General features: G+C 37.0%; 1 protein-coding gene across 1 annotated transcript in view; it reads right to left on the bottom strand.

Annotated features, from left to right (window-relative positions):
* Tbc1d8-9 (TBC1 domain family member 8/9) overlaps positions 1-16,887 on the bottom strand; it is a 59,871-nt gene extending 42,984 nt beyond the window's left edge. Inside the window, exons 1-7 of the mRNA XM_071594534.1 lie at positions 16,662-16,887; positions 16,332-16,435; positions 14,803-15,008; positions 10,307-10,507; positions 5,604-5,700; positions 2,996-3,185; positions 298-494 (exon numbers count right to left, since the gene is read on the bottom strand). Coding sequence (XP_071450635.1) covers positions 298-494; positions 2,996-3,185; positions 5,604-5,700; positions 10,307-10,507; positions 14,803-15,008; positions 16,332-16,387 — 947 coding nt within the window. The 5' untranslated portion in view covers positions 16,388-16,435; positions 16,662-16,887. The remainder of the gene's footprint in view (positions 1-297; positions 495-2,995; positions 3,186-5,603; positions 5,701-10,306; positions 10,508-14,802; positions 15,009-16,331; positions 16,436-16,661) is intronic.
* Positions 16,888-17,263: the final 376 nt, after the last annotated feature.

The raw sequence follows: 17,263 nt of genomic DNA on the forward strand, positions 1-17,263 counted from the left end.
TGACGTATATAGGCACAGCATAAGAGGATGTAATGACTTGGGGACAACTCATTACTTTACATAACATTTCACTCTTCCATTGAAATGTTTCCAAAAGTGAAGCTGCGATTTATTTACAAAGTTCGTGTATTCACAAAAAACACTGATATTAATTGGTGACTGCAAAAAGACAAAAATAATGTAAATATGACTATGTTTGCATCTTTCTAATCTGGCTCCTAACAGGATCTATTGCCAACGTTTCTTTTCATGCCCTCAAGGAATCCAAGTGTGCCCCGAGAGTGAATGTGCAAGCACCTGAATTTAAAGAGCAGCTCTTTGTCCTCAACCAATCCATCCGCCAGAGAGGCAGCTCCTTGGGCTGTTGGGGATGAAGCCACGTCGCGGAGTGAAATTGACTGCTCCCTTTTTATCATGCCAACTGCAGCCAAGTTGGCCAACTGCTGCATCAAACCCAATGTCTCGGAATGGTGGAGAAACATTCTAAATGAGTGCTGCCAGGAATAAAAAAATGAAAGAGACACTATCAACAACAAATTTAAAGTAGTATCTAACAATCAATCATTTATTTACCAAAGGATTTTTATGCACACATATAGGGCATGCACAGAAAATATGGTAGTTGCAAATTAGCATTAAAGATATTCATCAATAGAGAAAAATATGTATTTTAAGAGATATTCACAAAGGGTGTTCTTAAAAAGGGAAATTTTGCTGAGGTCCCTCACATTGCCGCGTAATTAATTGTAAAGAATGAGGCTCATATTTTTAGGCTCGTGTCCAGCATTCCTAGTTCTTACTAAGTTTTGGCGCAGGTTTTTTGAAATCCCATATTTTGTGATATATTTCTTAGAATTAATATAAAACACAGATTTTAAAATTGCAATTATCCAATATTCAATTGATGAAATGTCGCATGCCGCCCACAAACTGTAGTACAGTTTATTGAGTCACAAGTTTTCCTGAGATAGTTTAATGCTCTTTATGAAGTATTAGTTTCTGCCCTCTTAACAAAGAATGATACACAACGAATTTATAAATGCAGGATGTATGGATTTTAAACAATATTCCAGAGGAAGAATGATCTGGTACTTTCCCGGCGAATAATGTTTTCCAAGATTATTCGGGTCTCCCACCGGGTCCACGTTCGTAGGTTTGCCGACGTTTCGATGGCCGAGTCGTCCATCGTCTTCAGGGCATGTCGTTACTCAGGTATTTGGCCGCCTTATATAGTTTGGTCGGGAGTTCAGGTCACGTCTGATTGGTCGGACGCTTTCCGCCTCTTGTTTTCCTGTCTGTCTGTGTTTCGCTGTCTCGGTTAATGGATTTGTTTTCGAGCCGGATCGCTATTGCTTCCTTAGTCAATCTTTCCCAAAATTTCTCTTCTCGGCAAAGGACCCTTGTCTCCTCCCACCGAATGCTATGGTCGGAGATGATGCTGTGCTCTGCAATGGCCGACTTCTCAGGTTGGCACAGTCTGAGATGTCTCCGGTGTTCTTTTAACCTTGTAGCAATGGTCCTTCCGGTCTCTCCCACGTAGACTTGGCCGCACTCGCAGGGTATTCGGTATACTCCAGGGGTCATGAGGCCACAGGGGTCAGGAGCTGCTGCACCTTAAGAAGACTTTCAGGCAAAATGGCTACAGCGAGAGAGAAATCGCCTTGGCCCTTAAAAGGACCGTCAAGCCTCGGGCCTCCACACCGAAGGAAGCCGAACCAAAACCACTGGCAAGGGCGGGTCTACCCTTTGTCTCCACGGTCTCGGGCAAGGTCACGAGAATACTGAAGAGGTACAACATCGACACCTACTTCCGTCCCTGTAACAAACTCAGGGACGAATTAGTAAGGGCAAAGGACCCCTGTGGCCTCATGACCCCTGGAGTATACCGAATACCCTGCGAGTGCGGCCAAGTCTACGTGGGAGAGACCGGAAGGACCATTGCTACAAGGTTAAAAGAACACCGGAGACATCTCAGACTGTGCCAACCTGAGAAGTCGGCCATTGCAGAGCACAGCATCATCTCCGACCATAGCATTCGGTGGGAGGAGACAAGGGTCCTTTGCCGAGAAGAGAAATTTTGGGAAAGATTGACTAAGGAAGCAATAGCGATCCGGCTCGAAAACAAATCCATTAACCGAGACAGCGGATACTCCCTCAGTAACGCGTGGAAACCCATTTTGAGGAACATCAAGGAAAACAAGAGGCGGAAAGCGTCCGACCAATCAGACGTGACCTGAACTCCCGACCAAACTATATAAGGCGGCCAAATACCTGAGTAACGACATGCCCTGAAGACGATGGACGACTCGGCCATCGAAACGTCGGCAAACCTACGAACGTGGACCCGGTGGGAGACCCGAATAATCTTGGAAAATATTCCAGAGGATTCTGATAACAGGAAAATAACAAGTGTAGCCTGCCCAACGACAGTCTCCCAGAAAATATTATATTATTATATTTGTTGGACATAGTCTTAAATTCAGGACTCAATGCTAGAGCGATATCTTTTCCGTGTATTTTTCCCTTGCAGAAAAGTTTTAAAAAAACATTATTGGAGACAAATGAGGAGTACACCAAATCAAAAAAAATGTCATATCATCAGAGCAAAGGTCAGCACCTAGTACTTCAGTTACAAGGCACAGAAAATTGTTTCAATGTTAGGTACAAACACCCAAAGGGAATGAAACATATTTTTAAATCAAGATGCCTTTTTTAATTACAAGCAAGGAATTGGCCACACATTTGTGCATTTATATCATTTTAATATTGCTAAGACAACTATGAAATAGAGGCAGGTAAAGTAGTTTAAACATTTATAATATTTTCTGAGAGTAAAATATTATCACAAAATATTACATACCATGTTCAAATTTGTTAATTATATGACAAATATTAGAATAAAACATTTAATAGCCAAAATGATCACAGGCAGTACGTTTAAGTATGAGGGAATTTCAGCACTTTTAGTATTGAATGAACCTTATAAGAGACTTACCTCCTCCCTTTTGGTCCTCACAAGTATCCCATTAATTAGTGAAAAAGATGAATTTGTGTTCTCTACGGCCAAAACCTCAATCCATGGCAGGCACAGTCTGGTACTCATTCCAAAGATTTTGGAATGGAAGCACAAGTGAACCTGTGAGAAATACAGCCAGCCCTGCCAAGGGACACGATTCTTCAAGTAACTTCAAGGAGAGAGAGAAAAATAGTGAGAGAGGAGAAAGCTGACTTCCACTTCACCAAAACTGAACTGCATCCAGTTTAGGTGTAAAACAAATATAGATCACACATGAAATTATTCACAAAATCTAGCATATACCATTGGTTACATCTGTCATACATTGAATATCAAAACCAATTGATGAAATTTTCTGATTTCAAGAACTTTGATGAAAATAAAGCAAATACAGGGTCGCACCCAAAAGTGGTAGGACTGATTTTCTCTGGCGCGAACAGAGCGGTGGAGGGGGGTCTACCTGGCAGGGTAAGGTGGAGGGGGCTCTTAGCAACAGACCGACACCAACCTCAGTTGCCTGCGGGCTGTCGTTGAGTGAGGACACCGTTTTTAGTGAAGCAAGTTTTTTGTCCGCGTCGAAAAACAAAATGAATCTGAATTCAGAGCAACGTTATTCCGTGAAGTTTTGTGTGAAACTCGGGAAGACGGCAACTGAGACCCTCGATATGATCAAGCAGGCTTATGGGGACACTGCCTTAAGCCGTTCCACAGTATTTGAGTGGCACAAGTTGTTTAAAGAGGGTAGGGAGCTCGTTGAAGACGACCATCGCTCCGGACAGCCGTCGACGGCAAGAACCGACACGAATGTGGACAGAGTGAGGACACTGCTGTGCTGTGAGGAACTTTTACGTGCAGGTGCTCACCCGCCTCTGAGAACGCGTAAAAAGAGCCCGACCGGCCATCGCAAACTGCTGGGTGATTCATTATGACAACGCACCGTGCCATGGCACGCTCGTCGTCAGACAGCTCCTGGCCAAATACGGCGTTGCCACGTTGCTGCACCCGCCCTATTCTCCCGATCTGGCCCCACCTGACTTCTTCTTCTTCCCCCTGATGAAAAGACAGCTCAAGGGATGACGTTTTGACTCGATAAAGGCCATTCAAGAGGCTTCGACGAGGGTCATCAACGGCATCCCCAAAGAAAATTTCCAGCGGGCGTACGGGGAATGGGAGCAACGTTATACTAAGTGTGTAGCAGCTCAAGGCGCATACTTTGAAGATTATTAAGTCAATGTAAGTATATCGTCAATAAAATTCTTGTAAAAAAATCAGTCCTACCACTTTTGGGTGCGACCCTGTATATTGACAGAAAATTGCTACAAAAAGTCTTCAATATATAGAAAAATGAAAAGTCCAATTGCAATGACAACATCATGATGCACGATACATTATCACATAATAATAACAAACTAGTTCCCGACACTTGCCTTAGTAGTAGTAACCATGGCATTTTGAAGCATTGTTTTCAGAAAAAATAATGTTTGTGTAGCACTTGCATAAGAGCAAAATTACTATAGTTTTATTCAGTTATAAATATAGAAAGCTTTCTGTTTACCATTGGATCATGCATTTTTTTTATTTCGCAATTTTATGCGGTGCCTCTCTGGCATAGGTCATCGCATAATTCCTACTGGAAAACTGTGTTAAGCAACTGGCAGTTCTGCTGAAAAATGGCCATTAAGAGCTGTTTGACTGGGTAGCAGGTGCCTGGATAGATTTTTCTAAAAATATTTGCAGATGAACTTGCACATAGTATAAGAAGAGTTTGGGTTTAGAAAGAGAATGGGTACTGGACCATGCTATAGTAATGATGAGGACACAAGCAGAAAGAAACAGAGTATATCCAGGAAGTATTTGCATGTTTCATAGACCTAGACATCATAGCAGAGTAAACTACGCAAAATCAATAAGCATTCTGAAGACAATAGGCATAATGTTAATTGTACCATATACTTCCCTGGCATAGACTCTCCAAGATCCATCCTAAAATAACCTCTACCCTATCTTCAAGAACCACAATTCCACCACCAACCTTTTTCTCAAATATCCCTCCATTAATTTCAAACACCCCGCTAACTTATCAGACAAACGAAAAGTACAAATATAAAAAAAAAAATAAACGGGTTAACAACTGTTCAAAGTAAACCATTCCAAATTCATAAAAAAAGGCAGCAATGAAGCATTCAAAGTCAAAGAATGCTCTCCCAAAATTCTCCCAACATTTTACAATGGATCCTGATGGTAGACTGACAAATTTTAGAGCATGCTCTATTATCTTTGATTAGATTACTTAGAAAAGTTGACTTAACATAATCATTATAAAAATTTTCAAGTGCCAAACTTGGTTCATCAGACTGTCTAGTAAATTAGTCTCTGTACAACAAGCCAAAATATTTTCAATAAGCCCAAGGCTACAGGGGCACATGGGTAAGGCTAAAATAAACTAGTGACATATTGTTGGCAACACATTTTGATACAATTTATGCAATTTTAATATACAGTGACAATTTTCACAGACTGAAATCATAACATTGATAATGCTTTGAGGAGTATGAACAAAATAAAAATCATCACAATTCCTACTTACCTACATGAGTAATAACTCACTAACTTCTCATCAGGGGGAATATTAAAAAGCTTATGAAACTTGTATGAAGATAACTGGAAAGCCTCTGAAGCATCATCTACCAATAAAAGAAAAAAGATACACACATTCATTCAATAGATAGTCAAGCACATAGGTAATATGTACATAAAAAAATCAGCATAAAGGCACTACATTTTTGTGAGATCAATAACTTAGTATTTCAATGGTGAAAATTAGCAATTTTTCCATTTAGAAATGTTACCTCTACAATAATTGATCATTTAAGCTTGAATTTCTTCACTATCCATAGATTTTTAAGCATGCCAACTGAAACAGAAGATCCCAAGATTAACCTTCCAAAATCCACGCATTATTATGGCAGAAATGATTTTAATCTGAACAAATTCCATTTCAATGGTGAAAATTAGCAATTTTTCCATTTAGAAATGTTATCTCTACAATAATTGATCATTTAAGCTTGAATTTCTTCACTATCCATAGATTTTTAAGCATGCCAACTGAAACAGAAGATCCCAAGATTAACCTTCCAAAATCCACGCATTATTATGGCAGAAATGATTTTAATCTGAACAAATTCCATACCACATTACTAATAATAATATTATTTGGTCCACCGGTTTTATTATGGTAAAATATAGGACAACTCATTTATCATGAATGGGCAAAAAGAAAAATGAACGAGGAATATAATAAGGCAACCAGATTCTACAATGACCAGAAGACCCTTCCAGAAAGTCCTTTACATTATAATAGCTTTTTTCTAATAGGAAAACCATTAGTTTATTTTTTTGGTGTTTTTATGTCAGGTGGCAATTGACTATACGAGGTCTGTGCAATAAATGCGCGAACTGATGCAATCTGCCGGCCACGACGTGCACTATAACCCCACCCACTAGCGGCGCTAGTTGCCTCAGACCCAATGATCCATCTGTGCTTGGCGGATCGTCGAGCTGTGTGTATGGTGCCAGTTATGTTAGTTTCTGTTGCCCTTGTTTTGCAATATTCGTCAAAAATGGAAATTGACGAAATCACAGAGAAACAAATCAACATCAAGTTTTATGAGTAGCTTCAGGCGTGATGTGGTGGAAGTCGAACATAATGAATAACTGATCGTAGCACTTTTCCACTTGATAAAAATATTTTTATTTACGACCAGGTTTCGATGTATTACATCATCATCAGGTCCTGTTGGACCTGATGTCGCCTGGGATGTTGGCTGTTGGATCTGATGATGATGTAATACATCGAAACCCGGTCGTAAATAAAAATATTTTTATCAAGTGGAAAAGTGCTACGATCAGTTATTCATTATCAAGTTTTTTGTTGAAGTGCAGTAAAAGTTATCAAGAAATTACTGAAATGTTGACAGCTGTTTGCGGTGAAAATGCTCTGAAGAAAACATTCGTTTTCATGTGGATTAAGTATTTTAAAGATGGCAGACAAGATGCCACTCCATGCAAGACCAGAATGACCTTCAATCACCTGTGTTGACAACAACATTGATTGGGTGCGGTCCCTTATCCTTACCAGTGGTTGAAAAACTGTTCGAATGAAAGCTGATGAACTGAATTTAGGAAAATCTACAGTGCACACTACTTTAACCGAACGTGATGGATCGATCCTTTCACATAACAATGTACCTGCACATTCAGCATTGAGTGTTGTTCGCCAGTTTCTGGCAAAAAATTCAATAACCATCCTTGATCATCCTCCTTATTCGCCAGATATCATCCCCTGCGATGTTTTCCTACTCCCAAAATGCAAAAATGTGATGAGGGGAAATCACTGGGAACATGTGGACACAATAAAGCAAGAAATGATGAGAAAACTAAAAAGCCTAACTGCCGAAGACTTGCACAAGGCTGCTTTATACAGTGGGAAAGAAGAAGGAATAAATGCATAGCAACGAATGGAGAGTACCTTGAAGGGGACAAAACTGATGTAGACTAAATTTAGCAAAATAAAGTTTTTACGGCCTCGGTTTGCATATTTAATAGATAGACCTTTTATATGCATAGATATAGAGGGCTATCACAAACAGCTTACCACCTGTGGAGTTCATTTACCTGCAGTATGATACTGTCCGAGCTGAACTTCTCTATTTTATCAATGCAATGTAATTATTAATTTTTTTAGTGATACATATGTTACATGTGGCAGAGGCTTAGTTAAGTTCAGCATTTAGCTCTTAAATTTTTTATTGCAAATACTGCACTTTCATTCGCAGTTGTCATTTGAGCAAAATCGGAGAAGTAATGCATGAAACAAAATGTTCATGTTTAGAATAAATCTACAAAACAACATACTTATGAATGTGGGATGTAAGTAACCACTTTGAAATAAGTCTTGAAGAACTTGTGAAACATTGTGTTCCCGTATGTGATTTGTTAGGTAATTAACTGGGTCTGCACAGTCACGAGTTCCCAAATCTATTCATCTATTATTTTGACATTATTTGTTGAATACCATTGATTATCCAGAGTTACTCTAATTACCACCCTTTCAATTTTATACTATTATAAATAATGAGGGTAAAAAAGAAACTTTACACTTCCACAATAAAGATTTAATATTCCACGACCATGGTTTCCATGCTGCGCATCATCACCAGGTATCATACATCAACATTTTTCAACTTATATTGTCTGGCCCCAAGAGGGGAGTAAGGTAGGGGGAGTAAGTAATATCATAAATAGATATAACACCTTTTTCCATATTGAATAAGGCAATGAAGATTTTGTGAGTGACTTGTGTTTTTCAATATTTGATTTCTTTGGTATACCACAGTGGTAACCTATTTGATCACTGATGTATGGACATTTATGTTCGAGTTACACAGGTTAATATCTTACGTAATACAGGTCTACTTTATGTAATATAAAAACAAGGGAAACAATCATACTTAGAATTTTCAACTTAATATAATAAGAGATTTTTCGGCATAAAACACCTAGCATTGAAGTGAAGAGAGCATTTCCTTAAAAAGCTATATGAAAGGTTATATAAAGTATGTTACCAGATATGTAATATAAAGAATTTGGTATGCATTATGGACATATTATATAACTTGTAACTTTGTACATATATAGTTGAATCGGATGAGGCTTGGCTAAATTGTTTAGGGAAACAACTAGGAAAAAAGGCTCATATAAAGTAGTGTGTGCATTCACACAAAAAATGATGATGTTGAATGACTTGAAGACTCAAATGAATATGATTAAAGAACATATATATTGCAGGGAGAAACATCATATCTAAGTAAGCCTTATGTAGTATGACTTAGTAATGAAAAATTACCACATAAACAAGTTCAAAATATTGAAGATGGATTAAAGTAAATGTAAACAAGAAAGGTTTAAGTGTGATATTCTAAATTATTTCAGTAATTTTGATGGTGATAGAATTACTGTAAAGATACCCAAATATTTTTAATGCAATCCCAAATCATCTGCATTATTGAAGACATATAGTGAGATAAAAATTAAAGAAGTTTATCCTTCAAAGGTAAGGCTCGATGACTACAAAATGTTTGTGTATGATCACAGTATATCTGACAATAAGGTAAAAATGTAGATTTTATGATATTACGCTTCAGGTTCTTGTTTTGGATTTTACTCAGTAAATTTACATTTTGATTTTGAGAATATGCCGACTCTGTTTCATCCATGCTGTGGTATCTGCAAAGAATATGAGCAGACAATGTGACGTGTTCTATAAGTGTTAAAAACATGTCTTATAGGAACCAATAAAAATTATTATTATTATTATTAAGGCACCAGTGGCAATTAATTTTCTCAAAAAACACAATGGAGCATTATTTATGCTCTTTCCTTCTAGTCATCCATATTGTTCCATGTTTAAGAAGTTAATTTAAATTACATAATTCATATTCCTATCTCTCAATAGAGTCTCAGATATATTAGACAATCTAGACAATAACGATACTGGGTAGTAAATATTTACACAGCCTATATCCCCTTTTTTATGAATAAATTTACCATATTTTCCCATCGATAACGCGCGCATTATCTATACAAAAATGTTCAGATGATGGAAAAAATGACAATGTGAGTTATGTAATGAAAATTGAAAAAGTTCAAACATTTACATACCTATGCACACAATAATTTAAAGAAGAGTCTTGCAAAAATAAATTAGTCTGGAAGCATGCCTTTCTAATTGCATTCCATTTTATACATATGCACACGTATATACAGATGCGCGGAATCAATACACCTTCAAGATAACTACGAAGTCCTGGGCACGCCGCATCTATACAAATTCATGATGACTACAAAATTCTAGGTGCGCATTATCAATGGGAAAATATGGTAATTCTAGAAATGTTTTGATAGGAAAGTCATTTATAATGATTCTTATGTTGTCTTTCTAAGAACACAGCACACATCGATATAGTGTTTCTAAACATTTAATATTCACCTTAAATTAGTCTTAACTCAAATTGCTTCATGCCCAAGTTCCTTGCTTTGACGGGCATCTGAAAATATGAATCACAATATCAAAAGCAAAAATATAGCTTTTTTGATTGTACCAATAATGTAACACTCCACACTGCAAGTCATGCACAAGGCTTAGATAGAACAATTTTCCCGAGGGGAATGGGTGTTTTTCTCACTGCCCAGTTATCTTTTTCTACCTTCACAAATAATTTCTTTTGGTACCTTTAGCTGACATGATGGCTGCAGAAGCAATGTTGTCAGGATGACTGGCAAGAGTCCCGGCAAGAAGAGAGTTGATCTTGCAGAGAACAAAATCTGTGGCTTCCTCGGCAGTGTCCAAGGATTCCAGAGTGGGAGATACATGGCACTCCAGCCATTTCCAGTCCCTGTTCACCTCCTCTAACGTGAAGCAATTGGAAACCACTAGAAGTAAGAGTAACACGTAAAAACAGTACAAATCAATAACTTATAATAGTAAAACAATATTTCATTTGGTTTAAGAACCTAAATCCAATATAACATTTGAAAATATATATTTGTGGTAGTAGTAGTAGTTTTAGGCGAGGCGACCGACATCTAAGGTCATTTGCACCATTAGAGATGGATGGGAAAAGAGGAAGTGTGGAAAGAAACCCGGCGTTGGCATTAGCCTACTCATACCAAAAGTTGCCAAGGGGTCAGCAGTTGAATGTCCCATCTGATGGATGGCACACTCACTTTAAGTGCTCTCCACAAAGCACCTCAAGTAGGGATTGGGATACCCCTGAAAAATATCTGCCATCTCCAGGATTCAAACCCAGGCCCTCTCGACGGACAGCCAGTACATTAGCCATCATCCTAATCCCCATAAATATTCGCTTAGCACTCACATATTGAAACATTGAAACACAATTGAATTTTTTTCACAAACTATCAGCTTTTAACCATTTTTCAGCAAAAAATATAATCACATAACACTAAAACTTTATGTAAGAGCTGTGATTATTACAAACACAAAAGTCACTTTACCAGCAGCAGTGGTATATAATGTAAAGTTGCAGAAACATGTAATTCTGTAAACACTAGATTATCCATGTACTAATTGAAGCATAATGGAGCAGAGATATTAAAAAAACACGGACAACCAAAACATGCGTGGACAATATGGTCATGGTATAAATGGACATACACGGAAACTCTTCCCTTTTATTTCCTATGCATAATTGAGTGAGTTGTCCAGCATGGAAAGTGAAATTTTTTCCATTTTTTGATTTTATGATTGAGTGGAGGAATATTGTAGTTTCGCGAGAACACAGAACTATCGGATCAAGTGAATATGGCAGAACGTATGTTCCTCAGAAAGCTACATAAAATCAGAGAACCAGGAAAAAACTAATGACTGGCAAGGGATAAATTTTAAAAAAGGATTTATATTCATCATATGATATACAGATTATATTGATGCAGTGTAGGTAGATAATGGTATGTTTGTTGCATGGAGTAATACTTTGTTAATTTCACCTTAAAGCGCAATATGGAATTCTGAGGGCTAAAATGAATGCGAGGGAAACAATAATGGGAAAGAGGATAGCTTAAAAATTTCAAATCAAAGCACTACAAACTTCTAACAACTTTTGATTTTGTTAAATTAAAGCATTTAAGAAAGCCGAGGCGTTTCCAACTTTCCAACTTGTACTTTTAAAAAAGCATATCGCAGTTCCATATGCAATTATCTTTATGATTAAGAAGTCACAAAATTTTGCAGGGCTGGGAAGTGAGAGAGGGCACCACATATAATCCGCAAAATGGATACTAAAGATCTTATTATATGTTCGATGTATTCAAATTCAACACAAAATAAAAAAACCAAATACTTATGTAATTAACACAGAGAAGTGGAAAAATCATTTAAGCAATCTATTTCGTTTCATTCAAGAATAAAAAAGAAACTTCTATACTATTTCTAATGGAGCTACCTAGTTATGCCATTTTATTTCAATTTCAGATTGGTATAGATTCATACCTTCGTGAAACTACAAGAAAGATGCAATATAGTTCCACTCTATAGCTTTGTGGTATAAATTCATTGTAAATAATGATTCATTTTTGAAAATACTTATGTATAATTTTAAATATGTATACACGAGTAGAACTCATATATTTATATAAACCATAAGCACAGTAATGAACCCATCAACAAAAGAATTGAGAGCAGGGCAAATGATTACTCAGGGGATGATCAGTTTGGGTAAGGAACAAATAAACCAAGTACCATAGCTTGGGTGCAGCTGAGGATGCCCAGAGAGGCTTGCCTGGGAATTGAACCCAAGACCTCAGTCAGTAGTCCAATGCTCTACCGCTAGCCCCTGGACTACCACGTATCTGTACATACATATATTCTTTCACATGGAAATAGATATAAGGAAAAGGGAGAGGAGCACACATAAAACACAAGCACAGGAGAGGTGGGGAAGGCAAAATCGAACAGATCACAAGTGCAAAAATATTTCCTTCACCAGGACTTGAACCACAGATCCTTTAACTTGCCGGGCCGAAGCTCTAACCACTTGAACTATCAAGGAAAGGTAATTTCCACTAAGATCTGCGAGGGCTTTATGCAACGAAGTGCCTCAATTCATTGGTCAGCAGATGGCATTAGGGAGCTCCCTATTTTAGGAAGTCATTGACAAAAATTAGATTGAATACAAGGAATAAGCCTAAAAGGAGAATATTCTGGGAAATAAAATATTTTTTTTCCAAGAAAATTAAGTAGATTTCATATTGGCACTGATTTTTCCAACCTCCCTCATGATATACTGTAACTATATGTTGAACTGTAGGGCTGGAAAGGGAGGTAACTAACTGTGAGTTTGAAGAATTGATTCTCTTTTACCTTACTCTTGTACTCTGCTTTATTTCAAAATAATATACCTATGGCTTTGCCAAGTATCAATAAAACTAGACTGTCTGACAGTTCATATATACTTCTAAATAAAACACCATAGTTTCAAGAAATATGATGTTTCAAAAATGTATCAGTATTGTTCACAATGAACGAAAAACAGACTACAAGATTGAAGAAAATGCCATTTTGTTGTATATTTTAAAAATTTAGGTCATATATATTCCTTAAACTTGGTGAAAAAGGTTCTTAATCAAGCCCTTTCTTAAGTCTGGAAGTCCCTAAGCATGTTTTAAACCAGAGTTTATATTGTCACATCAAAGTACATGTTAAGGAGAGGTTTGAGACAGCAGCCCCATGAAGTGGTTATGTTGTTACATTAGGTTACTGCTTCCATAGTGGATATTTCCAAACAATATACTTAACATGTGCTATACTATGAAATTAAGGCTGGTGGGGTTCTGGCGTTAAGAAGTATCAAAACAAACTGCTGGACAACTGCAAATCAAATCCTATCCTCTGTGGTGTCTTGCCCATGGATGTGAAATGAATTAACTAATGAACACCGCCAATCTTTAATGCAATCTTCTGCAGGGCTAGCACCCATTGTAGAGGCAAATTTTAAGAAATTAAATTGGGTTCATAAAAAGGGACCTTTACACCAAGTAAAAGATTTATATCTAACCTAAATTAGCAAAAATTATCAAAAAGCATTTTATCCTAGAGATAAGCCCACTTTTCATTCAAAGTTGACAATACTGATAGAGTACAGCTCTGCCATCACAACACAAAAATTTGAAGTGTAAAAATGACTCACCTTGGCTAGGATGTAATATTATCATTAAAGCCAAGGTACTGCAATGTAATGATGTTAGCTAATAGTTTAGTTTTATTGAAAGCAAACTATAAGTGCCAAGTAAAAAGTAACGTTTTTTTCAAAAACAACTTATTTATAGAATTCATACAGCCAGAGTAGGAGGGAGGATATGAGACTACACCCTGGCTGCTGATTCAAACACAAGCGAAATGAACTTTAATGAAGTCTGAGATGGGGTGGGGTAATGTTAGTGAGAAACACTTGTTAAAGATCACAGCACAGCCCCTCTCAGCACCACAACTCAAAATATACTGATAGTACATAACAAACCAAGGCCAGCACTGAAGAAATTGGAGAGAATATGGACCATTAAGTTTTGGAGTGGGTTACTGCAAATCATTTCGGGGACTATTCATAGATGAAGGGGCTTTTTTGAAAATAGGGAGAAGCCCTTAATTAGAAACCAAGTGGCAGCAGACCTAAGCTAGTAGTAGTAGCAGTATTTAGGGGAGGCAAACGACAGCTGCAGTCATTTGCGCCATTAGGGATGGATCAGAAAGGATGAAGGGTGGAGAGAAACCTGGCGTCAGCATTAGCCTACTCTTTACGAAAGGTGCCAAGGGGTTCACAGCTTAACGTCCCATCCGACAGATGGCGTACTCACTCAAAGTGCTCTCCACAAAGCACCTCAAGTAGGGATTGAGATACCACTGAAAAATATTCAACACCGCCAGGATTTCAAACCAGGCCCTCTGGGTAGGAAGCCAGTATGATAGCCACCACACCATCTCAATCCCCCAGCCCAACGCTTAGCAAGAAACAAAATCACATTGGTCTCGATACTAATTATAATTAATCCAAATTGAGAATCAATTGATATTTATTAAATTGAATTTATCAAATATACATTATAGATTACTGCAGTGCCTACAGTACAATTTTTATGCTAGTCCTATGATTTATTACCATATAACTATATAATTTTGTTATAAAAATATTTCCCAAAAGTTTTATACTCACCATGATATACTTCTGATTGAGGTGGATGATAGAGAATACGATAAGGAAAAGGTTTTGTGTCAAATATGCTATCAAAAGTCCCAATTAACAGAGAAGAACCTGTCCCTATATGCCCTTTATCCTTCTCGTTTCCTTCGAAACTTGAAGGCTGCTCGTTGCCACGGCGTCTCTGCAATATGAAATGTGGACTACATACGTCATCTATCCTGAAAGAAAAAGATTTTTATTAGTAATGCTATAGATGACAGAAATTAATGTCCCCAGTTAATAATAATAACACTATTCTTTTTGAAAAATGGTACAACCATAATAAATGTCACCAATATAAATATTACTTAATATATAAACATAAGTTCTTACATATGATGAAGATTGTCACAAAAGAATTCATCCAATGAGTAAAGTGGGTTATCAAGTAACCAGGTACAGTCACAGTGATATGTTCACATTAAGAAATGTGTTGTAAGTTGATGACAATCTACAATAAGTAGTATTTAGATTCGCTTTACCTCTTGTTGTGTAGCTATGGATGTGAGATCCTAATTGGTAAGTTTCTAGATTAAGTTTCACATGAGTCAGAGCCTTTAATATATATAAACTAAATACATGATTCCATACTTAAAAAAAAGGTTTACAGTCCTGTGGGGGTATATACAATTATGAATAATTTTATGGCGAATAGATACATCAATCTATCTATTTATTTTAGCAAGAAAGCGAATAGCTCTCTTTAGTAGTAGCAAAATTTGTTTAATATGTGGGGAAATGGGCAGGGATAAGTTTTTAAAGTGTTACACGATAGTACAGAGCATATCGCCAAGTATTAATAGATAGTGATTGTTTTTTTATGAGCTAACAGGAAGATGCACAATTGATAAAATCAATAACATATCTTTAGTCAAAAGCAATTACATTTCAAAAATGAAAAGTCCTAAAGGTAAACTATATGTACTGTATTAATGCGTATATTACCACAGAACACTTGCCTCGACATCTATGTAATGACCCCCGCCAATCAATACCTAATTCTATCCCACATATGGCAATGAATTCAAGATTTCTACTAAAATCTGACATTTTTATTAAGAACGTATCGTCATCGATTAGGTTTAGTATCGCTGGTAAAATATAATTAACAATCTTACTTCATGTTACTAGAATTTGCGGGCAAAGATTTGATGTTTCTCGCTGGTTTCAACACAAAAGAAAAGCTGTAACGAAATGTCTACACTTAACGTCGAAGGATTATGACAAGGTTAACATATGGAAATCTTATCAGTACCTAAATATAAGTCCTTAATCACGGATGACATTAATGAAAGGAATTCTAGCTGAGTGAGTTGCAGTATGTCACTCATTATTACGCTGATGTTTTTGAGTTCCTTCGGTGAAGTTAACTATTGAATATTAAAATTCTGCGAGTACTGAATAGAACTAAATACCGTTTGTTTTTCGCCACGAATGATATAAATGTGCGAGGCCAAAACTCATTAACGCTAAGGAATTACAAAATGAATGACAGTACTCACCACAAATAACCCTTTATTAGTATTTCCTTTGGTTTCACCCACATTTCGGTTGTCATTAATAACTGTCCTCGATTTTTAGTATTCCTCTGCGCCTGGCGTAGACACTGTAGCAATTGAAAAGTATGTATTTATCATTGTTTACCATACTCCCTACTATGTTTATTTCAAAACGAACGGTGAGAAGGAGACCAAATTATTATCTTCAACGCCACGATAGTTATCAGCTGTTAAAAGCAGTTTTACCAACAGTCAACTTGCAAGAAACTAATCCTTTGTAACATAGATCAAATTTAACCTTGTTTCAATAATTTACAATTGAAATTTGCCTACCTCATTTGATGGAAGGCGGTAAATAGCCTACTGTTCCAAAGCGATATCTCCTAGGAACGTGCAAAAAGTTTTAATTTCCTTAAGTTATGTGACCATGGTTATGTAAGAACTACTATGTCATTGAACATCAAAATCTCTTTTTGGGCAGAAAATTATTAAATATTAAAAATTAGCGAGTTAATGATTGGATGAGAACAGAAATGGTAACTCTTCCCGTTTAAAAGATAAATTTTTTCTTTCCGTCAACAGTATAAGCTAGTGATAGGTCGTTCATGACCGGTTCGATCATAATGATTGAATCACCTAGTGAATCAAATGACTCGTACAGGGACTAGCATACAGCGTTAATTCGTGGTTTCGCCAGCGGCTATAGCTTAGACATTCATGTAAGCCGTAGGAGGTGTTTTTGGATCATGATACATTAGTGCTAACAAGTAACTTTCGTGTTAATATACGACCTCAAATTATCCTGCACAATGCAATAATGGTAAAGCCAAGGCCCGTGTCACTGGTTGCCCCCTCGTCCGACTTAAAGCCCTGCCACCTTTGAGTTTCCCCTACTTCACCCTTTTTCAATGAAGACGAGTGGTGCAGTATCGTAT

Source organism: Hetaerina americana, unplaced genomic scaffold (assembly GCF_022747635.1).
Source record: "Hetaerina americana unplaced genomic scaffold, ioHetAmer1.1.p SCAF_1, whole genome shotgun sequence".
Taxonomy (NCBI): Eukaryota; Metazoa; Arthropoda; class Insecta; order Odonata; family Calopterygidae; genus Hetaerina; species Hetaerina americana.